Below are 26,098 nucleotides of genomic sequence, written 5' to 3'. Positions count from 1 at the left end.
TTTTTTTTTTTTTTTTTTTTTTTTTTTTTTTTTTTTTTTTTTGTTAAATAACACAAAAATATTTGCTTCACCAAGATAGGAATCACTTATTTGGTATGATACTGTCACTTTCAGAATAATCTCTCGTGGTTTTGCTTTGGGCATCCCCTTAAGGCTTCACACGAATGAATATAGTATTCATTGATTATAAACTCATGATCATTCCTTGAATCAGCTGACTTTTATCCAATAGAGTTGTTCGAATAACTTAAGAACCCAACTAAGAATGTTTGATTAATCCACCTCGTCTAAATGGTGTGAAAGTTATCTTATTTATAATCATATAAATTACAAGGATATGAAAATAGTAATAAATTGAAAGATAACAATGGTAATAAGACAAATATTAGATATTTGCTTTATAATAAAATATCAAATATAATATATATGATAAACTATAATTTATTACTAAATATCCTTAACACCCCACCGCAAGCTAAGCGTCGGATTTAAACGAACCTGAAACTTGAATCTGAAAAATTCAAAGAGGTTGAGAAACACTTTTCGTGAAGATTTCAACAACCTAGTTCAGAGAAGGCGTAGAGAAACACTTCTTTGGCCATCGAAAATTGCAGAGGGATCGTCGCTCAACAACAATGCTGCCTTGGCTTTGGCGAGAATATGTCCAACCCATGAAGAGGGATTGTCGCTTAGCGACGATGCTGTCTTGGCTCTGGTGAGAATATGTTTAATCCCAATAAGTAGAAGGGGAAACCTAGAGCAAATGATAAAGACAATATTGAAGCCGGAAGAGTCGCCACATTGGGCGAAGGAGACAATTTTGCAGGAAGGGCGGCGGCAACTTGGTTGGCAAATAGGCCAGTTTGGCACCCAGATTCCGAAGGTAAATCTTTGCAAAAGGTTGATGGGCTTGTCGAGATTCCGTATATTTCCTCATCCTGAGATTAGGGTTTTTGTGAAGGATGAAGGGTTGATTGGGAAGAAAATGTGAGAGACTATATTGGCCAAAGGGGAAACTGATTGAGTTGGAAAATGTGAGGTTGTATGTACAAACGAAAGGTGATTTGGAGGTCAATAGGGTGGAGCCGAAGAGTAATCAATCGGTTCCACCTGCGGCAACCATGAAGACTACCCCTGCGATGTCAAAGCCAGTAGGGGTGGTGGAGAAGAAGATTAGAGGATTCAAAAGCCATTGAAAAGAAAGGATCGGGTTGTTAAATCGAGAAGTCTATGATACCATAAGAATGTTTGATTAATCTACCACACCTAAATAGTGTAAAATTTATCTTATAACTAATCCCGACTATCTAATCCAAACCATAAATATGGGTCAATTTATAGGTTGATTTTTTTTTTTTTGTCAGAACTTTAAAATTATTATGAAAATTAATAATATTTAACGTTTGTAACAATTGTTAATGATGCAGTATGAAATTTTAGTTATTAATAATAACATGTATTATTCAGAATAGAGGTTGTAAACTATACTTAGATTGTTTGAGTCATCGACCCATTCAAAATTCATAACTTTATAAATTACCAAATATAAGGGTAAAAGTGTCCATTATATTTTTTTTTTCAATATCCCATCATTAATAAGTAAATATTAATTTAATGCAGAAAGTATTACTTGACAAGCCACGTGTCATGATGTGGTGAGACCACGGAACTAAGGGGCAGAATCGTGGCTGAGGATTCATCCACGTCATTCAATTAAACCCTTTAAGTCTCTTTAAACAAGTGATTATTGGCTTAAGCATAATTTAATGATTTTCCATAATTGGGAGTTTTAAAATTAAGTCTCATCCAAGGTAATAATACAACCGGCAGCTGCCTGTCACTTTCTTTTTCTTTTTTTTTTCTTTTTTTTTTTTAATTACAAAATTTAAAATTTATTTCTCCCCACGTACCGTGACGAATTATGATTTTGACCATTTGATTTGTTATTTTCATTGCATGAACAAAAGTTATCTCTTCAAATAATTACTCGTACCAACTCGAATAAATGTCATTTATTCTCGAGATAATATGCAACTAAATGAAATGTTATTGGCCGACCATTAAAAAGATTAGGTTGAAGGTATTTTTCACCGTAAAAACAAATCAAAACAAAATAAACTTTATCTTATTCGACTCATTTCAATGTAAAGTTATTATTGACAGTCAATTTCTTTTTTCAGAAAATATCAAATTACTATAATGATATGAGTCTTATCGAACAAACAAAAATATAATTTTTTTTAATATTAATAAGATTGATTTTGTTGGTATTTGAGTAAAGATAAGTATTCTTGTCCTCGTTGGATATACAAAACAACAAAGGACGACAAAACTTTATTGGATTCGTAATATTTTTTAAAAAAACATAATTTTACTATAAAAAAAAATAATTATAAACGTCCAGATTAGAGTGAATTCAAAATAATCAGATTTTTTATTTATTTATTCAAAAATTTATCGGTTAAAATCTCCACGAACAAGCTATGACTTGAGCTGGTTATCACTCCATTTAATTTCTCTTGATATTACGACAACTTTTGGTTGAAGTAATCACTAGAAATCGAGGTGGATATAAGGAAAACACATACTACTAGAGTTGTGAGATTTTATGAGTTTCGGGTTTAAGATTTTCGTGGCCTAATTCTCCTGGTATAATTAATGATTTTGGCCGAAACTTGTCTTGTCTGATTTGTTTTAACCGTGACTTGTAAATTGTGAAAGGAATTGGAGTGATTCGTGAAGAAAGCTTATCATCAAAGTTAAAGAAAACACAAAACCGAAAGAAAATCGAAGGGAAAGATCCGTTTACCAACTCAACTCGACCATCTAGAAAAAATAATACTTTTAAAATTATTATGAAAATTAATAACCGACATGATTTTAATTATTAATATAATTAAGTATGATTTATTTAAATAATTAAAAAAAATAACTCCATTGTAAACTTAAATTAATAGATTCTTGAAAATTTGAAATTTTTTTAAAATTAATTCATATCGTAAATATAAATATAAAATTTATGTTTAATAAAACTTTTGAATTTTCATAAATTAAAAAAATAAATAAATCATGAACGAAATTTGCAATTTAAAAAATTTAAAAGACCAAATTAACACAAAATTAAAAAAGGGCCCAAAATAGATATTAAATAAGCCCAATAAGGTTGAAATGGGCCTATTTGGTAAAACGGATAGAATATGGCATATTCCTCACCGTGTTATTCTTACCCGCCCTCGCCGAATTTTAAAATCACAGACCAATTACCTTCCGTTCCTTAATCGAGATCAGGGGACAGTTTTATACTTTTTTATCTTAATTTAGTTTCAAAGTGTTGCATTCTTATTCTTTATAATCATAAGTTTTAGAATTATATATATATTATTTCATTAATGTTTTTTAGTCATTGAATTTGATTTCCATCAATTAATTTAATTATTATAATATTGAAAAATTGGGGACAATTAATTAATTTAAATAAGTTAAATTAGTTAATAAAAATTTACATAAATGACTATAAATATTAAAACTGAAAATCGAACACAAATATGTAAAATTTTTGAAATTAATTGATCAAATAAAAATGAAAGTTAGAGTAAAATTATAATATTTTGAAAGGTAAAAAAACAAATAAAAATATTATACAAAAATTAAAAAAAAAATAGTTTTTTTCAAAAAATTATTACATAAATTTATGTATTATCTTTCACTCGTAAATAATATTATAATATAAAATTTTGAAATATAAAAAATAAATAAAAACTAAATCCAAAACTCATTGATTTTTTTTTTTTTATCAAATTAAAAGAATTAAAACTATATTAAAAATTAATGAACAAAATGTAATTTTTAAATTTTTAAAATTTTAATTTTTTTAATGGTTAACTAATTTATTTATTATCTGAGTCTGGCGCTCATCTCATAAATGAAACAAAGAACAATATAAGTATTGATATTGAAAAATCAAAGTCCCACGAGACTCGCTGATCTGCTCTTTCTTCGCCTCCTTACTTCCGAATCTCCATTTTTCGTGCTCCTTGAGCTTCAAACCTTACTCCAAGGTTAGACCCTCCTTGTTCGATTTCCATTAATCTTCTTCTTTCCCTGTTCTTTAATGTTGATTTTCTGATTTGGGGTTTCTTTTTTTTTAAGATTTGTAATCTTGCCTTTGTTCGAGGATGAATTTGACTTTCTTAGCTTTTCTAGATGTGTTTCCGTTTCTTCTCTTGTTTATCTTGCTTTGCATTTGAGGTATACTGTGTTTTATTTTTTTTTTCTAAATTTCTTTTGATTGTCGATTTCTAGGGCGTGTTCATTTCGGATCTAATTGTGTGGAACCCTAATGGTATCTGTTGCTTTGTGTTTCAATTAATTGGTGGAAACCCTTTGAAGGTTTTTTTTTGCTTCCAGGATCCCGAATGTTCAATGTATTGGGGTTATTTTCCCATCATTTTCTAGAGCTAATCAACATTCAACATGCATATTTTTGTGGATTTTATACCAAAAGTGCAAGGAGTTGAATAACTTGTATGGGTCATATGCAGATATTGGAGGTTTTAATACTCAATGGACGGTATAGGAGGTGAAACTGCCTCAGCGGCAGCACCATTGAGTCAGTGGCAACATGATATTTCAAGGCTTTATCAATATTATCTGGATAAGACTACCCCACATACTGTCTACAGATGGATTGGAACCCTTTTTGTAGTGGCAATTTATGCTTTGAGGGTCTACTATATTCAAGGGTTCTATATTGTTTCATATGGTTTGGGTATCTATATACTCAATTTGTTGATTGGATTTTTGTCGCCCTTGGTTGACCCGGAGATGGAAGTTTCGGATGGACCGTTGCTGCCAACTAAAGGTTCAGATGAATTCAAGCCGTTCATTCGCCGACTTCCAGAGTTTAAATTTTGGTAACTAAGGAACTTTGATCATGAGCTTTTGCATCATTTACCTATTTGTATTTGGTTGGTAAACTTTGAAGCTTGCTTTTATGTCATTTCGTCAGTACAAATCCGATTTTCAGTATTTTGTATATCTATTGTGTCCGGTCTGGGACTGAGAACTTTTCTAATATTGGTTCCTTTGGTCAGGAAATGACACAGTGAGGTGTGCATTATTTGGTTTTCTGGTGAAAAAATCTGTGTGCATTTAGTAATCTTCATTGTGATCACTAATCCTTTGGTGCTTGTTGATCGGCTTTGCTCTTTATGCATGTGGAATGTTTGACATCCCGACATGGTCATGCTTCTTTTTCTGGCACCGTCCTACAGCTTACTTACATAGTTCATATCCCAAGAATTAGGATGTAATGGAACAGGAAAATGCATTTTCCTTTGGGCTTAGTAATTTAAACTAGACAGGGAAGAGACGGTTATCATTTAGAAAAAGTTCGGCTACATATTTGTTGGTTCTCATTTAAATTTTGATGGTTTTTGAAGAACCTAGTCTCATTGGGACTTTTTAACTTTTAACCCTTTTCTCTATTTAGTTTCTGTTCCGTTCGTTTTCTTTCTACATGCTTTCTCTCTGGATAAGGCTCCTGAACATTATAGACGTCACTCTGGAAGGGCTCTAGAATTTTAACCTCTTTAATGGGTAGTGCTCTCAAATATTGTGTAGGGGCTTTGTGAAGTAAACATATGAGATAGTTACTACTCCATTTTGCACCTTGAGGGAAAGGCCTTACTAAGCATCACCAGTTTACCCTTAAACCGAAAGACCTCCCTTGATCCTTGGAGCTTTCTCCCTTTCATTATGAATTTGTTTGGAAGAGCTCGACCAACCCTTTCAAATCATGCAAGGGTGTGACACTTGTGTTACTAATTATTCCAATTTCTTATTTGTGGAATTTGCTACGGACTTTAGAAATGTTTAATTTGCCTCATGGTTGATTGATAGTTATCGTTCCCGCATAATCTTACTCGCGTGTTTATGCAGCTCTTTTTCTGTTATATTTCGATTCTTCATTGAGACAATTGAAAAAGATTTTTGTTCTAATAGCTTAGCACACTCTTTGTTATTACTTTCGAATTTGAATGCTCCAAGTTTTTGTTCATTTCTCATATAAATGAAAATTTGTGTTTGTAGGTACTCTTTTACAAAGGCCTTTTGCATTGCCTTCGTAATGACCTTCTTTTCCATATTCGACGTGCCCGTCTTCTGGCCTATCTTACTTTGTTACTGGATTGTCCTTTTTGTGCTGACAATGAGGCGTCAGATTTCACACATGATCAAATACAAATACATTCCATTTAGTCTTGGAAAGCAGGTGCCTCACGAATTACTTCTTATACATACCGTTTATGTTTCTCCGACCTTATAATGCCGTGATTTACAAATGTAGTTAGAGTTGTTAGTCTTGCTTTTGACATATCTTCTGTCAATGAAACAAATATTCATACAAAACATTTGATAATTTACAGAAGTACGGTGGGAAGAAACCTTCTGCAGGTAGCAGTATCTCCAACAACGATTGATTCATGGCTCCCTATTATTTACAGCAATTAGTGCAAGTACTGGAGGGAGGAAGAAATTAGAGATTTGGATATTCATAGTAGCAGCAAATTTTTTCATTGAAACTTGTAGTTAAGTTTGCATATGGATTTACATCATTGATGATATGATGCACAACACATGGCTATGCCAAATCCTTTATGATAACTGAAGAACTGCTGTTGTAGAAATTCCCAGTTTAATACCGGTTCGTTCGTTTGTTCGTTCTTCGCAGGATGCCATTTGAAATTTTTGTTTCCTGTTTTCGATTCCCCCTCCCACCCTTTTTTTTGCCCTGCTGTGGAAAATTTAAGCTGATTGTTGCAGTGTTCTTGTAGAATTCCCCAATCATGCGTGGGTGGGAACTTTGTGTGATTATATTGATGATGTTGTTGAGAGTGTTCATTTTGTAAGAACAGAGTCATGACTGAAGGTGAATGCATCAAAAAAGGCAACAAAATTCTTTAGAATTGTCTTTTCTTTGTAGATAATTATGTATCACGAGATGAAGTCTGATGCACGATTTTGAATGAGAGAAAGAAGTGATGAATCCTCTTTTCGGCTCTGACTCTTCCAGTCTAGTCGTTTATTTTCTTTCTGTTACTTTGAATGTAGTTATTTTAGCTTCAACCTCTCGATTTTTTATTTATCATCAATTTGAGTAATGTTTGTGACAATTTATCTGAAAGTGTCATAGATTTGTGTCTCGAATCTGATCTTTCTCTTTTTCACTCGTTCTCTTTTCCGTTCCTGACTTGTACAAGTCAGTGAGAATCCACATATCTGTTTGTATCGTCGGTCGGTCGTATTTCTTTCAGCAAGAGTAAGTCTTACTTCCCAATGACAAAATAGATATGTATCTTGGCCTGCAAAGACGCTCCTTACCAACAACCCGGCGCTTCGCAGAACATATACGAGCTCCTTCTAATGGAAAAATCTAATTCAATGATGGAACCAGGACTATTTTCCCGATATTCCCTGATCGGCTACTAGAGACGAGCAAGAGCCAGGAGCCATAACTCTTAACGATGCACAAGTAATAGGTAATAGCTATCGTTTCTTTCGAAGTCTAAACTTTATAGATGACTTTAAGGGCGAGAACCTTTCGTGGGCTCTAAAGGAATTTAGGTTGAATCCAAAGCCAATTCCACTACTGTTGAGAGAGAGACTGGCAAGACTTGATCTGAATCGTAGTTCAGATTCAAGTCGGTTCAGTGAGGGTGACCGCATAATGAAGAATTGTATTTTTTAAGTACAAAATTAATATCTAAATATTAAAATTTTAGAGTTGTTATTTTACTTTAGTAGTTTCTATATAATAGTTCCAAAGGGAGAGATTAGGTTTTCATAATGATATTTATTATTATTATTTGCAATATAAATGCATAAATTACAATAACTTCCTAAATGGACTAATTTGTAAAGCGAAAAAAAAACTTATTAACCAATTAAATTATATCAACACATCACTATATTTTGTTTATAAATATATTTGGTTCTTAAATTTTAATGAAAATAATAATTTAATTAGTAACTTTAGTATATCCTAATTTAATATTAATAATTGTATCGTGTAACAATTTAGTCTTCAATACTTTCAAAATTGTAGTAATTTAATTTTTACTTCGAACATTATGATTAAAATAATTTTAATTTACGGATAATAATTTCCATTAAACACTCAGGACTAAATTATTACAAATGGAAAATGAATTTGATAATCATTTAATTATCTATTTTATGTTTTCTAAAATTAAATTCATATATAAAGTATATATCATAATTTCTTTATTTTATTATATTATTTTACGAATATTTTTAAAATTTAAATGTTTGGTAAAAAGAATAAAATAAAATAAAACAGGAAAACCCCAAAACCCTGAAGCGGTTCACTGTCTGTGTGAGCCTAATTGGGAGGACCAATAAAACCCTCGAAACTCTCACTCTTCTTCAAAACCTAAAGGCCTCTCAGCCCATCGCCGGCAATTCCTCCAACTCCCAATTCCGCCATGGGGAAGGTCAAGGGAAAGCATCGTTTGGACAAGTACTACCGCCTTGCCAAAGAACATGGCTATCGCTCTCGTGCCTCCTGGAAACTCGCCCAGCTCGACTCCAAATACAACTTCCTCCGTTCCTCCCATGCCGTCCTCGATCTCTGCGCCGCCCCTGGTGGTTGGATGCAAGTCGCCGTCGAACGGGTTCCCGTCGGTAGCCTCGTTGTCGGTGTCGATTTGGTTCCTATTGCGCCCGTTCGCGGTGCGCTCGCTATTGAGCAGGATATCACCAGGCCGGAGTGCAAGGCGAGGCTCAAGAAGATTATGAACGAGAAAGGGTGTGCTGCTTTTGATTTGGTCTTGCACGATGGGTCGCCGAATGTTGGTGGAGCTTGGGCGCAGGAGGCTATGAGCCAGAATTCGTTGGTTATTGATTCTGTCAAATTAGCTACTCAATTACTGGCTCCTAAGGGTACATTTGTTACCAAGGTGGGTTTTCTCGTTTCTTTGAGTCTTTCAATGATTCTTTAGTTAGTTTACAATCAATCAAGTCCCAGGTCTATCGTGGTTCTCAATATGAAATCTTAGGATACTTCCTTTTTTGATCATATAATGAGTCAAGTAAATTTCGTTCTTTCATTTTCCTTTAGGTTCTGCTTGCAATTTATTACATTCATTGATGAGTGGAGATATTTTTTTGGTCCTACATCTTTTTACTTCTCTCAAAACTCTAAAAGTAGACCTAAGACGAGGGATTTAGAATTTGGATGTTAATTTTGAGCTAATTGGGCTGTACTGGTGTGGTTGAACTCTTACTAGTAGACCATTTGATAGTGTGGTTGTTTATTTGCTGTTTCATTTTCAGGTTTTCAGGTCACAAGATTACAGTTCTGTCCTATATTGTCTCAAGCAGGTAAGTTTCCACACTAATCTGATGTCACGGCCATTTGTTACTGTCTATCTGATATTTGTATGCATTTGAATGGTGTTACAGTTGTTTGAAAAGGTCGAGGTGGATAAACCAGCAGCAAGTCGATCTGCATCTGCTGAAATTTATGTTTTAGGCCTTAGGTATAAGGCTCCTGCAAAGATCGATCCTCGTCTTCTTGATGTGAAGCACCTATTTCAAGGATCTGTAGAACCCCAACGGAAGGTAATTGTTGCAACATTCAAATCGAGCTAACAATTTACATGTGTGGTGTCTTATTGATGTACTCGGTTTGGATGCAATTCAACATCTCGTTAATATGTCAGTTAAAATTATTTTTTTGTGTAGGTTGTGGATGTACTTAGAGGAACAAAACAAAAGAGACATCGTGATGGGTAATCCTTCATCTGTTGGATGTGTTTACGTGTTTATTGTGATCATCTGTCATGTTTTTGCCAGTGAAGGATTATTCATTTATTTATTTGTTGTGATGATAGGTATGAAGATGGAGATATGACTCTTCGGAAAGAATCTTCTGCATCTAATTTCATCTGGTCAGATTCTCCTCTTGAGATCCTAGGAACTGTTACTACTATAACTTTTAACGATCCTGCTTGCTTGCTGATTAAGGATCATGAATTAACAACCGAAGAGGTATTGCATATTTAGCATTCGTTATTTTTTTCAAGGTTTCAATCATCAGCTGGAAACCTTATTTACTAAAAGCCTATTCTATAACAGGTTAAGACACTGTGTGATGATTTGGGTGTCTTGGGAAAGCAAGATTTTAAGCATCTGCTGAAGTAAGATTCATACCCTAGATACTTGTATTTGTCTTTTGATTTAATTTTTTTTTGGGTATCTTTCTAAATGATATTTATGTTCCTATAAATATAGGTTAATTTGTATTTCAGCCCTTGACCTTCTGCTTGATGTAATGCAGTCTTTAGATGTTGGATAGGATTAAAATCATGACTTCTATGGGGCATCAAAATTTGAACTTTTCAGTTGCTGGTCTTATGCTCATTCGTTTGGTTGAATGCACACACAACAATGAACACACTCTGCTCCTAGGATATCGAATTCTTACAATGAATATATCAACTATTTTTGAGTATGGATATAGATATTTATTAACTAGTTTAAGAACTATCTTTGTCTGTCTTACAAAATTGGCCCCACATATACCCATAAATATTGCTCCCTCCTAACAAAATTATTAACTTCTCATTGTAGCCCTAGTAGCATTTATCGTAGTCTTCATAATCCAGATTGGGGGTGATGCATTCCTATCATAGACGTAGGGCTGCATGGGGCTATATTTAATTAGTCTTATGGTTAAGTATTTTTCACGTTTTGTTTCGCCCGTTAGGGCCATATAGTGTGGACTATAAAGGTTGATTTACTGTAATGGTGGTTATGCAATTCTGTGACATTTCTCTGATAACTTCAAGATTTTGAAATCTTTTATAATTCATCATTTAGGTGGCGATTGCACATAAGAAAGGCATTATCTCCCAAGCAAAAGGTTACGTCCACTTCTGTTAATGATGCTGAAAATGAGGTTAAGCAAGATGAAGATGATAAATTACTAAATGAGATGGAGGAGCTGACATATGCTATGGAACGGAAGAAGAAAAGGGAAAAGAAGCTTCTTGCAAAAAGGAAAGCTAAGGTTTGTCATCTTGCAGAGTTCTCTTTCTATTACCTGCTCTCTTTGGGTTAAGGCTTATAGACAATTATGTATGGTCGTCCTTTACATAAGAATTGTTCAATTGATTTCAATTTGATGCTTGTTTTCTTTTGGAAATTTTGACTGCTGATTAGTATTTTTGCACTTAGGAATTGTACTATTTACTATATTATATGGAAAATGAATTAGGGCATGTCTCCTTACAGTATGGGTGTCTAATATTAGATTTCTACAACTGTCTACTATGTGCTATGCTTTGACTTGAAAAGGGAAGTGCATATTCTTGTAAGTGGTAACCTTCCCGTTGACTTGTGATATCCCACATTGGTTGGGGAGGAGAACGAAATATTATTTATAAGGGTGTGGAAACCTCTAACACGTTTTAAAAATCTTGAGGGGATGCCCGAAAGGGAAATCCCAAAGAGGACAATATCTGCTAATGGTGGACTTGAACTGTTACATGACTTGACCACAAATTGTGTAGGTTTCATCTTTTATCGAATAGCAGGATAGAATTAAAGTACAGGTTGGTCAATCTAATATGTTATGGAATCTTTTTCTTCACCGAATAAAAATACTGAATATGACCGTGCCATCCCTAATCATTTAATATTTGATCGAGTGGCTATTTTTCTATTTCATAAAGGACAAAGCTAGGAAAGCGTTGGGGATGCAACTAGATGTCATGGAAGATGGTTATATTGATCACGAGTTATTCTCTCTTTCTAACATCAAGGTATACTTTCACTCCCTGCTAATCTGTTGTTTTCTTTCAACATTGCAAGTCTTTGTATCTTTGTCTTAAATTCATTTGCGATTGTATGTTAACCAGGGTAAGAATGATTTAAGAGTCGTTGATTCAACTGAATATGATGATGAAAATGATGAGATGGGAGAACAAGAAATTGGTGTAACCAAAGAGGAAAACCATGGGTCTTCAGATAGTGATCTTGACTCTGATGAAGAGCGCAGAAGGTTTTTTCTCCCTCTGCTTAATTCTGTTAACTTTCAGGATGAAGCAATGATTCTCTGCTTTTTGTTACTTTTGTGATGCATAATGATGCTCCTCTTCCAGGTATGATGCACACATTGAGGAATTGTTGGACCAGGCTTATGACAGCTTTGTTGCCAGAAAGGAAGGAAGTACAAAGCAGCGAAAACGTGCAAAAAAAGCCTATTCTGATGATGCCGAGCTGCTTAAGGTATGAATCTCTAGTGGTGAGGGCTTTTAGTGATAGCTAATTCTATTTATTATATGCCCACTGTAAGATCCCACGGGAGGAGAACGAAACATTCTTTATAAGGGTGTAGTAATCTCTCCCTAGCAGACGCGTTTTAAAAACCTTAAGGGAAGCCCGAAAGGGAAAGCCCAAAGAGGACAATATCTACTAGTAGTAGGTTTGGACTGTTACACCCACCGAGTGTGTTTGCTTTTGTTCTTTGATGCAGTTCATGATTTCTAGTCACTGGTTTGGTTACTCCTTCATTTGGAAGTAGGAATTATAATAGGTAGCTTCATTCAACCATCATTCATGTGTTAGTAGAACGTTACACGATGCATATAGAACCATCAATCACTGATAAAATATTATCCTCACGTCGGAGTTTGGCTGTCTGCAGGAGGATGAGAATGGAGGTGATGGTCCATCTGATTATGACTCTGATGAGAACCTGGTAGATGAGGATAAGAATCCACTGATGGTATCTCTTGATTATGGTGGAGTGCCAACTGAAGAGGAGGTCGCAAACAAGTGGTTCAGTCAGGATATTTTTGCTGAAGCAGTAGAGGATGGAGATTTGAAGGAGTTGGTGGATAGCGAAGATGATATGCAGGTTGATAGACCAAAAGAAAAAGCTGCTGTTTCCAAGGAAGCCAAACCAAATATTTCAAAGAAAGAAAGAGAGAAGTTGAAAACTTCAACAAATGCAAGAGAAACTGATAAAGGAGATGATGGATTCGAGGTAGTCCCTGCCCCGGCTACAGATTCAAGCGATGATTCATCTTCTGATGAATCTGAGGATGAAGATCCTGACACAAAGGCTGAGATATTGGCATGTGCAAAGAAAATGCTGAGGAAAAAGCAAAGAGAGCAGATTCTTGATGATGCTTACAACAAATACATGTTCGATGATACAGGCTTGCCCTCGTGGTTTTTGGATGAGGAGCGAAGACACCGACGGCCAATAAAGCCTATAACCAAAGAGGAGGTTGCTGCAATGAAAGCACAGTTTAAGGAAATCGATGCCCGCCCTGCTAAGAAGGTAGCTGAAGCTAAAGCACGCAAGAAACGAGTTGCAATGAAGAAACTCGAGAAGGTTCGCAAGAAGGCAAATTCCATCTCAGACCAGGCTGATATATCAGATAGATCAAAGAGGAAGATGATCGATCAACTCTACAAAAAAGCAGTACCCGAGAGACCCAAAAAGGAATTTGTGGTTGCAAAGAAAGGAGTTCAAGTCAGGGTTGGAAAGGGTAAAGTCTTGGTCGATCGACGTATGAAGAAGGACATGAGGAAGCATGGAATGAGCAAGCAGGGAAAAGGTTCAAAGAAGGGCAAGAACTCCAAGGCTCCAAGAGGCAAGGGAGGATCTGCTAAGGCTTCGGGGAAGAAGGGAAGAAAAGGAAACAAATGAAGATGGAATACAGAGAGATGAAGCATTCTCCCAATTTAATATCTCTCGTGCAAAATTTTGTAGTTGATTCAATTTTGATAATTTTTCTTTGTTGATCAAAAGCTATTTCGTGGAAGTTCAACATAGCTTTAACTTAAAAATGCATTTTGTAGTAGCAGATGAATGATAAGTTATTATAATTGCTAAGTGGATAAGACATTAATTATCAATCTAAATGTCATGTATTTCTTATAGTTGTTGGATTACGAAAAAGTTATGTATTTCTTATGGTTGTTGGATTACCGTATCCGCCAAACAAATTTGAGGATTGTTATCTCTCTTAACAAACTGGTTGAGGTATTCTTCCACAGTTGTGTATTTAACATCTGAGTATAGCTCTGAAGCTTCCACTCCAAATGATGGTTCAATCTCAAAGTTGGTATGATCGCCCTTCACAAATGCGGTATGACTAATAGCCAATACTGTGTTTAGTGGAAATGGAGCCTCTGCAAAAGAAGATGAGCAAATACCAATATGTTTCAGTCTTTTTATCTAAGAAGGAAGCATAGTAGAATTGATAAATTGTTGTTTTGCCTAAACCAACCTTGTATGTTCTTCAATAGCTCCTCTTCAGGAATGTAGATCCGTTCAAGAGTCTTGCCAATTTTTTTCTCCCACAGCGAGACTAGCTCGTTAGTCGAGTAGATGTTGGCAGGAGGCCTAATGTACAAGATCTTATTGAGCGTTCTTGGATCCTCGATGGCTCGGATGGTGTACGTGCCAATGTCTTCTTCCTTGTTGTATATCACTTCAGTAAACAAGGAGACACAAATTAAATGAATATGAGGTGCTGGTGAAACCAAATCCACTTCTCCCTTCAAGAAATTGGTCATGGATAAAGATGCTTCATATTGCAGTCAATTATGCATCAACATGTGGGTATGTTTGTAGAAATTTGTGATTAAAAAGGGTGAAAAAAAACCAATGATCCACTAATATCAATTGGGTTCTAGGAATGTTCTTATTTTGGACTCCATTCAGCTCAAGAAAAGGAGATTATAGTGTTATGCAACAGAACAATCCAGCAGCTCATGAGATTACAATCAGTAAAGTATACCTTTGGGACTACCATCCCCAATGATTTTGATTTTGTCTCTTGGTGGATCGGTGGCTCCTGGCTGACAAAAGTTGCGAAGAAAGTAACCATCGAAGAAATTGCATACAACAAACGTATGGGGGATTCCCTCTGCTTCAATAGCCCTTCGAATTTCAGCCTTAGCAGCAAACATTGATTTTGCCGGCTCCACTGCGTGGACACGATCCACATCGTTGCCAAATTCTGAGGGTAAGAATCTCTGTACCAAAAACATTTTAATCTAAGAAATTTCCAAACACAAACTCTCACAGCAGAATGCTTCTGGCAGTGACGATAATCAATGGCAAATACATAGAACAAATTTGGTAGGAAATGATAGTGGTGAAATGAAGGCTACCTTCACATTACCAGCTTGTTTGATAGCAGATATGATCTTATCTTCATTGGCTAACAGAGCCCGACCAACGGTGGATATCACCACATCAACTTGCTTTATTGCCTTAACCAGACTCTCATTGTCGAAGATATCGCCCTGCTCCAATTTCTCAGCGAATAAGCAAATCGAACATTATCACTTCCCAAAACTATAACGAAATCATCAGTATATACTACATCATTATTCGTTTCAGAGAAACCAAACAGAAAACGACCACTTCGAATTCGACCGATTTGAACTAAAAACCTACCTCAGTTATTCGGGAACGGTATTTCACATTTCACATTCCAGTAATCGATTCATTGATCCTCATGAACATTTTCAACAATCAAACAACAAAATCCAGAGAAATAAAGGATAATGAACTTACGAAGAGGAAATTGACTCCCAAGCTCCTGAAATTATCTATAATCGAAGACTTGGCAGAGTCAGCAAGCGTGGATTCCCGAACCAATACATAAGTTGGATGACCTGCTTTGGCGCTGGCTTCTACTATAAACTTTCCGATGTAACCAGTTCCTCCGATGATGAGAACCTTGAGCTTTTGCGCCATGGGACGAAGATTTTCACGAATAAAAACCTGATCGGAGCAGTGCCAGTGAACCGCAAATGGAACGAAGATGATGCTCGTACGATCCTTTCTCGTTGTATCAAATCCCAAGTGCAAAACTCACGCTCACACATATATACTTTTTATTTATATTTTTTTTTAATTAATTGATAATTGAGATATATTTAAATTGATAAATTAAATAATATATATTATATTAAATATTTGTCATATTATCGATAATTATTATTTTTTTAATTATTGACCATGATTAGATTTTTTTAAATACAAAAATATGAAAATTTAATTTTTTAAAAATCTCTTATAAATAAATTACTTTAAAAAAAAAAATTCTCTCAAAAGCGTTTGTTTTTTACATTTTATATTTTCCATTAATTAAGTTTTTTTTTTTTTTTTAATATTTGAAATTTGGGAAGAGCTTTATTGGGGGTTATTTTCGGAAAGCATTAGGTAAAATGTATTTATTCCGAAAAATTGATTGAATTATTAATTAAATTTAGTAGTTAGTGAATATAGATAATTTATTAATTTAACTTAATTTCAAATTTAGCTTAAAATTTACAAAAATGGCCTTGCCTTGTGAGGAGATTTGTGGTTGTGGTTGGCGGGGAAGGACCGCCGCCGCCGGCTGCTACCTTGGTCCACCATGGCTAACTTCAAAAGTCTCTTTTGGTCCATTCTCATCCACATAAGTGGAAGAGATCTATATCGAACAACCCTACGTTTCAAGTTGAAGGTAAGAAATACTTGGGTTTGATATGAGACGTTTGGTTCGGTCGGGGGCATGGACATAAGAACATAACTTCTGATCACTGCTGACACCCATTGTACTAATGTATGGATAAAGCTTTGAAGCTTCCATTCCAAACGAGTCAAATTATTCCATTATTATTAATAAAAATTAATAAAAATATATCCGTTAAATTTGAGACCAATTATAACTGAACACCTGTCTCAAATTTAATTTGCATGTAATTTGAATAAAAATTAATAATTTTATTACATTAAGATAAGAATTGGATATATATATTATTTTGTTCCTCCCTTACTAGACAATGGTGGAGGAGCTCCTCTTGAAATGAGACGGAGCAGGTCGGAGCCAACCTCGACCCCCGATCATGTCTTTGGTGAAGAGTTTTGCAGCCTCATCCGTCGAGAGGCTGCGCGACCACGCTACTCTTTTCGCTCTGTTCGACCCTGGTCCATAGCATTTGTATTCCCCGTAGAATACCGTTCTATATGTTATGGAACATAAATTCATCTTTAGATTCAAAATCTCATAAGAAAAAAAAAGATAGAAATTACAAAACTTCACAAAGATAGCATTTCTTACTTATAAATACATGATCTCCTTAATTAGCTAATGTGGGACAAAAATATTACCTTTGCTTGGTGTGATCTCCCCAGTCATTCCAACCCTCTGGCACAACAACGTTGCTCATATGAGTGTAGCCGAACACAACTCTTGAGCAATCCCCCCATGGCCGTCCAAGCAAAGCCGATCCACTTCCGGTAATTTTGCACCCCAAGAACACGAACCCAGTGTTCTCCGCCGTTGTGTTACGGTGCTGCGCCGTCATCGCCCCGCCTCTCTCCGACATTGAGTGTAAATGACACTTCTGAAATTCAAAATCAACAAATATATTGTATCTTTCCATTTATTGCTCTTTTTCTTTTATGTTATTTATCTCTAAACTTTTTAACATTTTTTACTGGACAAAAACCTCGTAGAGAGAAGCTGCGTTTCCGCAGATGAAATCGGTGGCGCCTTCAATGTAACAGTTCTTGAAGTAGTGTCTTCCGACGTCGTCTAGGAGGGTGTCTTGAAAGGATATGATACGGCAGCCGTAGAAGGCGGCTCTGTCGGCGGAGACCCTCAGCGCCACCGCAATGCCGGTGGTGCCGTATGTGTTCTGGATGGTGAGAAAACGGGCGACGAAGTCGGAGGCGAAGACGGAGATGGCCGGAGATTGAAGTAAATCTCTTCCTTGGTTCCATGTGATTATGGTGTCGGAGGCTTTGCTGCCGCTCAATGTTATGAACGGCTTGTCCTCCGGCACCACAATTTTCTCCCTGCTCCAAAAAAAATAAAAAAATAAAATAATAATAATAAAACAAAATCCATTAATTTTAATTATATCACCGACCAACTTTCTACACCGGTTTGATTGGAAAAATCTTCCAAACCAACTCGAAATTTCGAGTGGATAAGTTAGTGATCTAAGTGGCTCGAATATAATTTATGACCTAAATCAATTTAATCTTCTACTTTCGAGTTGGGTTTGATTAGGTCGTAGAATTATAATGCTTAAATATAAAATATTTACAAGTTACAGAGCATAGACTACAAACGTTAAATATTTTTAATTTTCATAATAATTTTGAAAGTAAGTAAAGTTGCATTGTAACTTTCTTTTCGAGTGGATTGAATTGGCATGGCAAAAAAAGTAGCAACCAGTACCGACCCAAAATTTTGATTTTTCCAAGAATTAAACCTAACCTTTATGATTTGGGTCAGGTAGTCTGGGTTGATCGGGTTCTCAAATCATGTGAAGGCTCTTATTAAAAATTTCAATATCCTGAGGTTTTTAAGTTTTTAGGAAGAGTCATAAATAGCATCTTACGTACGGTTCACAAGTCGAGCTCTAGAAGGACTTAGGTCAAAACTTATGTAATAGTCCGTCATCAATTGGAAGCATGAAAGGTGATGATGAATTGCGATTGGTCATCAACTTATCTCGACCTATCCAAAATGATCATGAGCAATAATAACCCTAAATGACCTAAGAGCTACCAACCCCAACCTAAACATAAACCGAAACATGAAACATGAAAGAACCCCAAGCTAAAAAAGGTTAAATATCGAGGATTATTTGCATGGTCTAAACTCGAGCATAACTCAACGAATTGAAACGTATAATTCGAAAAACAAACCTATAAGTTCCGGGTTTGATCCAAATGAAAACGAGTTCATTGTTTCGAGGTGGAACAGAATCAATGGCTTCTTGAATCTTCCTAAAATCTCCCTTTCCAGATTGGTCTACCCTTATCAGCCTCGCAGTGCTCATATCTGCAGGAGCCATCGCTATTATTCAAAGAAATTTCAAAATAAAGCTTATTAAAATTAAGAAATAAATTCAATTTCAAATTTCCCTCATATATATATATATATATATGTATATATATATATTTATATAATAATTTGTAGCTTGGTTTAGTGGCAAAAGCCCCATGTGCCCATGTGGGATTTTCCTTCAATTCCAAAAATGTTGTTTCATTTTGAAGTTTGAATATTTATTTTCTTTTAATAGTATTATTTTTAATTGAATCTTTACTATAAAATTATAAATTTACAATTTTGAAATAAATTAATAACGTGACGATTTAATAAAACCCATGAAAAAATAGAGTTACGTATCATTTTAAAATAATAATTTAGAGATTTTTCATAAACTATGTTAATATATAATTTTGGTTTCAATATAATTATTTTATTTTAATTAGTATTATTCTTATTTGAATTAGATCGTTAAATAATTTTTTTAAATTACTAATCTTTATTAAATAATAAATTCAAAAAATTATTTATTCAAATTTTGATTTTTTAATAAAATTAAAATGTCAATACGACAGAACATCTATTTTTATTTTTTTTTTTCTTTAAATATTAAATTAAGAGAGAAAAAGTGGCATTGAAAACTTAAGAATGAAGCAAAAGAAACGCAGAAAAATGGGCTGATTTCGTGAAGCAACAGGTAAATTATCAATATTGTTTATTAAGCTATATTTTAAAAGGGCGGAAGATGAGGAAATGGGTTTGTCCCACATCGGCCAAGTCCAGGAAGCGCGAGGCAGGGATTGGCTATAAAAGGACGTTGAGATTTCTGTACAATTCATACCTTTCTCGGCCTTTTGGCTAAGATCAAGTGTAGTATCTGTTCTTATCAGTTTAATATCTGATACGTGGGCCATCGGCCCACATGATATTAAATTAATTTTTCAAGGGGGAGGGCCCATCAAGGTAGCTTGCTACCTGGGCTTTCGAGCGTCGCCCTAGCGTTGCACTACTGCTTGGGCCTTGGCGCACCCCTCCAATATCAGTTCTCAAAGCATTGTTTGGGCTTTACTGGATTTAAGGAGAATATTATTTATTTGGTAAGACATGTAAATGTGTTTCGTTTTTGCCTGATAATCGCAATTGAGTGTTGCTAAAATGTGAGTATCGGCCTTGTTTGTGTAGTATATTGTCATCGTAGGTTAAAGATTCTACTCAACTAGCCTACCCTTACTACTAGCATCATCTAGTTTGCTAAAGACGACATGGTAGATATCGTGGATGTCTCAATGCCCTTGTTTTAGGTCCCTTGTGGTTCGATGACTGATTTGGTTTGTATTGGGATGAAGCGTAGAGGTCCGTTGTATCGGAGTGGTTCATCTTCAAAAGAAGAACAAAACTCCGATGACAAGTACTTCTGCCTCAAATAGCGGAGGTCCGTTGTATCGGAGTGGTTCATCTTCAAAAGAAGAACAAAACTCCAATGACAAGTACTTCTGCCTCAAATAGCGGACCCAACAGATTTGTTTTTGAAAAGTCTCAATGTCCTTGTTGAGGATTGAACGGCCAAGTTATTGAGGATACGTTTGAGTGAAGTAATGTTTATTCAGATATTCTCGATGAAGTAATGTTTATTCAGATATTCTCGACATGTTCTCGAGATGAAGACAAATATATTTCAATCCAAAATACAAGAGTAATTGGTTATTGACATGAACCCATCACTAAAAAAATATTAAAAGTTTAGTTATTGTAAAATGAAAGATTACAAGGGTTTAGGGTATTAAATACAAAATTGGAAGAAGAAATTTTCCTATCGAGCAATGGGCTGATGGGCCAACACTAAATGGGCTTTTATAATATTGGGCTAATGGGCTTTCTTTTTCTTCCATTTAACCCATCGGAATGCTTCTTCTATAAATAGCTCCTGCTACATCACAATTTTCCAGACCCTAAACCCTAAATTGTATCTGCTCTGCAACATCTCCGCCTCGTCTCTTAATTTTTTTTTGCGTGTTCATGAGAAGGCAGCAATGATGATGATTTCATATAATCTCGTTAATCCGATCTCAATGTGAGGATAAACGCTTATCCATTCTTTTATATCTGAGCGCCTTCTCTTTCTCTGAATTCTTTTTTTGTTGCTTTACTGTGTTTTCTGAACTTTTCAAGCATTTGACATGGCGGAGTAATTGGATCCATTCTATTTTCGGATTTTTCTGATTTTAATTAACCATGTTCGTTTTACTGTGTTTGTCATGATTCTATTCGTCAATTCTTGATCTATTTCGTTCGTTTTATTATGATTTTCGAATATGTATTTCTATTTCGTATTTCGGTTTATGATTCTCTCATTAACAGTTTTTTACAAGGCTAAGTGCTCTTTCAATCCTTTTTTAGTTTTTGTTTTTGTTTTCTAATTTTTTGTTTAGTTTCAGTTTTACTTCCAACTTTCTGTTGGAAATCCTTGAAAAAATTAATACAAATTCATTCTTATAAAACCTTCTTACTTTTTGAATAATTAGGATCGATTTGGTCTTGTTTCAAGATCGGCCTATTTAATCATTTGTATTTTTAGTTTGCCACTTTAAATTCAATTCCTGTACTAATCTGTATGCTTCAAATATCTTTAAAATAGTCCCAATTTGTTTTTGGTGTGAAGGTTTATTTAATCCTGTAATCGAAATTTTATGGCATTTTGTCCTAAGCATAGTTTAGAAATATTTAAACAAAATCATTGTAGTACTGTAATTATAGAAAAATAGGGTTATTAGAAGGGCGTTGTGGAGGCAATCAATGACTCTATTTCTGGTTGATCCATGGATCGAAATATGATATCATCTGTAAAATATGATATCAACTATCAGGGTGTGAGATAGAATTACTAGTCATATTCCATAAAAATCAATACTAACCATCCCAATAAATTGAGACAAGATAAAAAGGTATAACAAATAGAACAGCTTGCATACATTAGATGAAGAAGAAGAAGAAGAACAATACAAGGGAGGGAATCTACATTCCGTGGCTTGTGAGTATCATTGATTCCACTCTTTGTTTTTTGTTTGTGGGTTAGGGTTTAGATGTGAGGAATTTATTGGTTTATAAGTTCAGTTGGTGACTGATGGAGAAGCTAGCGACGGAGCCATCTCTTGAACCAATTTCAAAATTTATTTACAGAGTCCCAAGATATTGTTGTATATGAAATGTAACAACACTAAACCAAAACATAACCTATAGGGTGTTTGGCTTCTAGGTTAGGCTCGAGATTAAAGTGAGTCTAGGTTTGATCTATGGTTTTCTCTTCTTGTCACATCCATGAATGAACTAGATTATGATATTACGTCTTTATAAGCAAAGGGGCAAAGGAGAGTGAAATATGATTGAACAAAGGGGTAGGCATTTGGCATATAGAGAAAGTGCAAACGGGAGAGAGGATAAGGTGTGACCCAAAATTTGGGACCAGAGAAAATGAATGGTCTAAACCATCTCTCCATCTCTTTCTTTGCTCCTCTCATCCATTTATTGACAAGTCTCTATCTTTTCCTATAAAACAAGAACAAATTTATTCATATCTTTTATGAAATTTAATTGCATTTCCAAACTAGAGACAAATAAATTATTCTTCAACTACCCACAAGGCACAAACTATCTATCTTCACAATTAACCTTTTTTATCTTCTTTATTTACTCTCATTTTCTTTTTAATTCTATAATATAAATAGCTTACTATAATGCTCTAGGTTTAGAATATATATTAAAATTTAAAATTATTATTCGGCATCTGATGGCCTTGGTAAGCCACTGCATCCACTAACAGTCTAAGCATGGTAATGTTTCGTACTTGTATTGAAGTGAATTAAAAACTCTTCCCTACCCTTTTAAGAGAGAAAATTGTCACAAGGCAAACCATTTTTAGTTCTTGTGATTGAGCCATTAATATGATTACTTTCATTGGGTCTCAATTTATTCACATATCCCTCTACAATATTAATTTTATTAACTCAAATAAAAGAGATGGGCACTAGCGTACCTTCTATCAATGTCTCTAGTTAATTTACATAAAAGAGAGGAAAAAAAGAAACAAAAAAAGAAAATTGAATTTCGTGGATCGGGAAGACCAACTCTCATTCAAGGAAGCGGACCGTTGATGACAACAGGCCTGGAAGGACACATGTTTTTAGAGGTTGACCCATCCGACCCCTGAAACTCGTAATTTAGCAAATAAAACCATTCCGTACCTTTTTCTCATGTCGATACCAGCTACAAATCAGATATGACCGATTGAAAAAAGAAAAGAGAAATGAACGATTAAGCCAGACTTTGCCTTAGAGACCCATGAAATGAAAGTTTGATTAGACAAAAGGTCTTTGAAGACCTCTTCAACTTTCACGCTTATGATGGCTATCACCTCAATTTAGACCTGCTTATTTAGAATGAAGATAAGATGAAAGGCCATCATGAAACAGTCGTTGGATTTGAATGTGTGCAACATTTTAACTCACTTAGAATGGACCGACAACTTTGTCGTCTACAAATGTTTCCTTTTCATCTTCAATGCCTGGATATTGCTGCAACAGAAAGCTCGATAGCGACAACAATGGCGGCCCTCCTTCAAAGCTCACACTGCAAACCCTTTGTAAGTCATCTCCCCAAGTTGAACAGAGCTCCAAATGCTATATAAAAAAAATAAAATAAAACCATTACAAAAAACAAAGAATTTGAAACAGAGAGAAAAGAAGTTGAAACAAGGAATTACAGTAACAGAAGCCGAGCTGATCAATGGAGTTTGTGGGACTGTTACAGAACTTGAGCTGATTCCAAGCTGATTAAAGTACGATGAAGAAGTAGCCGTTTCCGGCGAGATTTCCGTCGCCGGAAACACCTGTAAAACAAAAAAAATTCGTCTAAAAATTCATAGAAAGATACTTTACTTTGTCCTCTTCTTGTCGGAATGATTATCTCTCACCATTTTAGAAAAAGGGTCATCGACATTGATGAAATCGAGTCTCGGATTCGCAGTGGCCAGCTTCATGGATAAGAACTGCTCAAAATTGAACGAAAACTCAAAAAATTTCAAAAATTTAAAGTAATTGTTCTTGAAGTCAGTTTAAAAGGCACAATCACCTCCACTTGTTGCTGAAGAGATTGAACATAATTTATAATTTCATCCAGCATTCCAGCTTTTCCTGCAATTTTGTTACACCCAGGTACCAAATTCTGCAAATACTTCATTCTCTCACTTATCTTCTCTCTCCTCGCCTGCTCATATAAAATCTTGTCAATATTTTTATTAAAAGAGGTCAGATGATCGAATATCTCTATTGATTCTTACTCGTTCTGCGAGACTATGGCTATCTGTAGCTTGGCCTCGACGGGCTCTTACAGGAACGTAATCAGAAGCTCTTGAACTCTGTTTCGACGTCTCTGTTTCCTCTGTTTGCTCTGTTTGCTCTGTTTTCTCTGTTTCTTCTTCTTCTTCATTATTATTTGGTTTGATTCTTTTGTCAGATTCAGCATTACCCAGTTTGGATTTCAGTTCCTTGTTCTTGTTGGTCTTTCTCTTCTTCGGAATATCTCCGACCGCCACGGAGTTCGCCTGCATCAAAATATGAAAAAATGATTAAATGGTAAAAAGTTTTAAACTTTTCTGGGTTTGGAGATCACCTCCGGCGGTGGCGAACATGTCACGGTGGAGGAGAACTCGTACTTGGCCAAGTCAGGCCAACCTCCGGGTGCAAGCAGATCCTGAAAATCATTGACCCGGCTCGCTGGATTCGAGACGGGCGACAAGCTGTGGCAGTCACCGTGGCTTCGCCGCCATTTGACTGGAGTCCTCTGTTTTTCCGACATTGTCATCTCCGACTTCAACAACATCTGACCGGCCGGAAACCCGGAAAAGTTAATGGGGTTTGGTTTTTTGTTGAAGAAAGTGAATAAAACGGATGAGATATATAAATAAGGGAGGAAGGAGGAGGAGGGGAAGGGCGGCAGTGGCACCGAAATCTGACAGCAATGGCCGACGTTAACACACAGCGGACGCCATGGGCGCTGGGGCCGGTGATATGACGGCCACGTGGTTATGTGAAAAGCTTTTTTTTTTTAATAAAAAATATTAAATTTAGTCGGAGTAGATGTCTGTGGTAAATTTTTTTTACGATATTGTCGCGGGTTTAGAATGTTTTTACACTCCTATGAGGAATGTTTTGTTTTCTTTCGATCGATGTAAGATCTCACAATCCATCTTCCTTGGGAGCCCAACATCCTCGCTGCACATCTCTCGGTATTTGAGTTTGATACCATTTGTAACAGCCCAAATCCACCACTAGCAGATATTATTCACTTTGGCCCGTTATATATCGCCGTGAGCCTCCCGATTTTAAAAAAGTGTATGCTAGACAGAGGTTTTCATACCCTATAAGGAATGTTTCGTTCACTTTGGCTCATTATGTATTCATGGTTTTAAAATGCGTTTGCTAGAGAGAAATTTCCACTCTTATAAGAGATGCTTCGTTTCATCTCCAATCGATATGAAATCTCATATTGAAAGAAAAGATTATTGAACTCTCGAAGATGTGTATATCTCAAATATTGTCAATTCTTAAATAATATACAACATTACATCATTAAGTCAATACCCGAGTTTATAGGTAAATATTCACCGACACCATATTTTATACTATAACTAAAATGGGTCGATTACTAAACAATTCTAATTTTTAAAAATGGAAAAAAAAATTGAGATAATTATCGACATATCATAAATGACACGTTAACTTTATTAGCTGAGCTATACTAAAAACGAGATGGGTGGAAGGATAGAAATTATGTGAAACAACACGGGATAATTGCACCTGAGCTTACATGTGTCATCATCACCGTCTATTGAAATAAAGGATTTTAGTATAGAGGTTTGAAAATAAAGTAATATGAAACGATGTTTCAAATCAAGTAATAAAAATGAATCGATTCAAAGTACCGTATCTATTTTAAGGTCAAATCTCTCTAATTATGGGTCTCGATCCCACCTTCTAAAATAAAAACAAAAACGAAAAGTAATAAGGTATAAAAAGTTCAATTGTTTGGGCTAAAATTTTTATGATTTGACTTCGTTGGAATTTGAAATCTCGGGATGGAAAAGGACGGATGGACTATGATAACATGGTGTGTTGGCCAAGCCTTTTGGTTTGACAACTACCTTTGGACTACAAAAGGAA

At 35.2% G+C, this 26,098-nt stretch overlaps 5 protein-coding genes, 1 long non-coding RNA gene and 2 other non-coding genes across 10 annotated transcripts; 5 read left to right on the top strand and 3 right to left on the bottom strand.

The window, feature by feature from the left end:
* The first annotated feature begins 3,885 nt into the window (after positions 1-3,885).
* Positions 3,886-6,895, top strand: LOC111499866 (protein RER1A-like). Its single transcript, XM_023151573.1, has 4 exons — positions 3,886-4,058; positions 4,542-4,913; positions 6,091-6,271; positions 6,426-6,895. The coding sequence occupies exons 2-4, from the start codon at positions 4,564-4,566 to the stop codon at positions 6,477-6,479; spliced, it is 585 nt and encodes a 194-aa protein (XP_023007341.1). The 5' UTR covers positions 3,886-4,058; positions 4,542-4,563; the 3' UTR covers positions 6,480-6,895.
* Positions 6,896-8,406: 1,511 nt separating this feature from the next.
* LOC111499543 (adoMet-dependent rRNA methyltransferase spb1) lies at positions 8,407-13,973 on the top strand. The gene is made up of 11 exons (XM_023151116.1): positions 8,407-8,978; positions 9,355-9,402; positions 9,484-9,642; positions 9,766-9,812; positions 9,915-10,071; positions 10,159-10,220; positions 10,903-11,092; positions 11,757-11,846; positions 11,943-12,085; positions 12,186-12,312; positions 12,731-13,973. Exons 1-11 carry the CDS (start codon positions 8,505-8,507, stop codon positions 13,742-13,744), a joined length of 2,511 nt encoding a protein of 836 aa, XP_023006884.1. The 5' UTR covers positions 8,407-8,504; the 3' UTR covers positions 13,745-13,973.
* Positions 13,889-15,924, bottom strand: LOC111499544 (isoflavone reductase-like protein). Its single transcript, XM_023151117.1, has 5 exons — positions 15,626-15,924; positions 15,217-15,351; positions 14,841-15,078; positions 14,328-14,531; positions 13,889-14,229 (listed from the first exon to the last, which is right to left on the bottom strand). The coding sequence occupies exons 1-5, from the start codon at positions 15,806-15,808 to the stop codon at positions 14,009-14,011; spliced, it is 981 nt and encodes a 326-aa protein (XP_023006885.1). The 5' UTR covers positions 15,809-15,924; the 3' UTR covers positions 13,889-14,008.
* Positions 15,925-16,718: 794 nt separating this feature from the next.
* On the bottom strand, positions 16,719-18,967 carry LOC111499612 (putative pectinesterase 11). Of its 2 annotated transcripts, none has more exons than XM_023151213.1 (4): positions 18,761-18,967; positions 17,551-17,902; positions 17,210-17,445; positions 16,719-17,061 (listed from the first exon to the last, which is right to left on the bottom strand). In XM_023151213.1, exons 1-4 carry the CDS (start codon positions 18,907-18,909, stop codon positions 16,875-16,877), a joined length of 924 nt encoding a protein of 307 aa, XP_023006981.1. In that variant the 5' UTR covers positions 18,910-18,967; the 3' UTR covers positions 16,719-16,874. The 2 variants fall into 2 exon arrangements, with proteins under 2 accessions (XP_023006981.1, XP_023006982.1); XM_023151214.1 differs by having other exon boundaries at positions 16,722-17,061; positions 17,551-17,899.
* Positions 18,968-19,718: 751 nt separating this feature from the next.
* LOC111500009 lies at positions 19,719-21,181 on the top strand. The gene is made up of 2 exons (XR_002721038.1): positions 19,719-19,981; positions 20,067-21,181. It is a non-coding gene; the product is annotated as an uncharacterized LOC111500009 (long non-coding RNA).
* LOC111500034 lies at positions 19,722-19,918 on the top strand. Its single transcript, XR_002721048.1, has one exon. It is a non-coding gene; the product is annotated as a U2 spliceosomal RNA (small nuclear RNA).
* Positions 20,911-20,993, top strand: LOC111500033. The gene has a single exon (XR_002721047.1). It is a non-coding gene; the product is annotated as a small nucleolar RNA U30 (small nucleolar RNA).
* A 1,679-nt stretch (positions 21,182-22,860) lies between the features above and the next one.
* LOC111499945 (transcription factor bHLH63-like) lies at positions 22,861-24,842 on the bottom strand. 2 transcript variants are annotated; one of them, XM_023151681.1, is made up of 6 exons: positions 24,549-24,842; positions 24,217-24,480; positions 24,009-24,143; positions 23,851-23,925; positions 23,641-23,766; positions 22,861-23,557 (listed from the first exon to the last, which is right to left on the bottom strand). In XM_023151681.1, exons 1-6 carry the CDS (start codon positions 24,756-24,758, stop codon positions 23,387-23,389), a joined length of 981 nt encoding a protein of 326 aa, XP_023007449.1. In that variant the 5' UTR covers positions 24,759-24,842; the 3' UTR covers positions 22,861-23,386. The 2 variants fall into 2 exon arrangements, with proteins under 2 accessions (XP_023007449.1, XP_023007448.1); XM_023151680.1 differs by having other exon boundaries at positions 23,641-23,770; positions 23,855-23,925; positions 24,549-24,841.
* Between the last annotated feature and the right edge of the window lie 1,256 nt (positions 24,843-26,098).

Source organism: Cucurbita maxima, unplaced genomic scaffold (genome assembly GCF_002738345.1).
Source record: "Cucurbita maxima cultivar Rimu unplaced genomic scaffold, Cmax_1.0 Cma_Scf00027, whole genome shotgun sequence".
Lineage (NCBI taxonomy): Eukaryota > Viridiplantae > Streptophyta > Magnoliopsida > Cucurbitales > Cucurbitaceae > Cucurbita > Cucurbita maxima.
The sequence above is the reverse complement of the archived record's forward strand: the minus strand, read 5'-3'. Positions and strand labels throughout refer to the sequence as shown.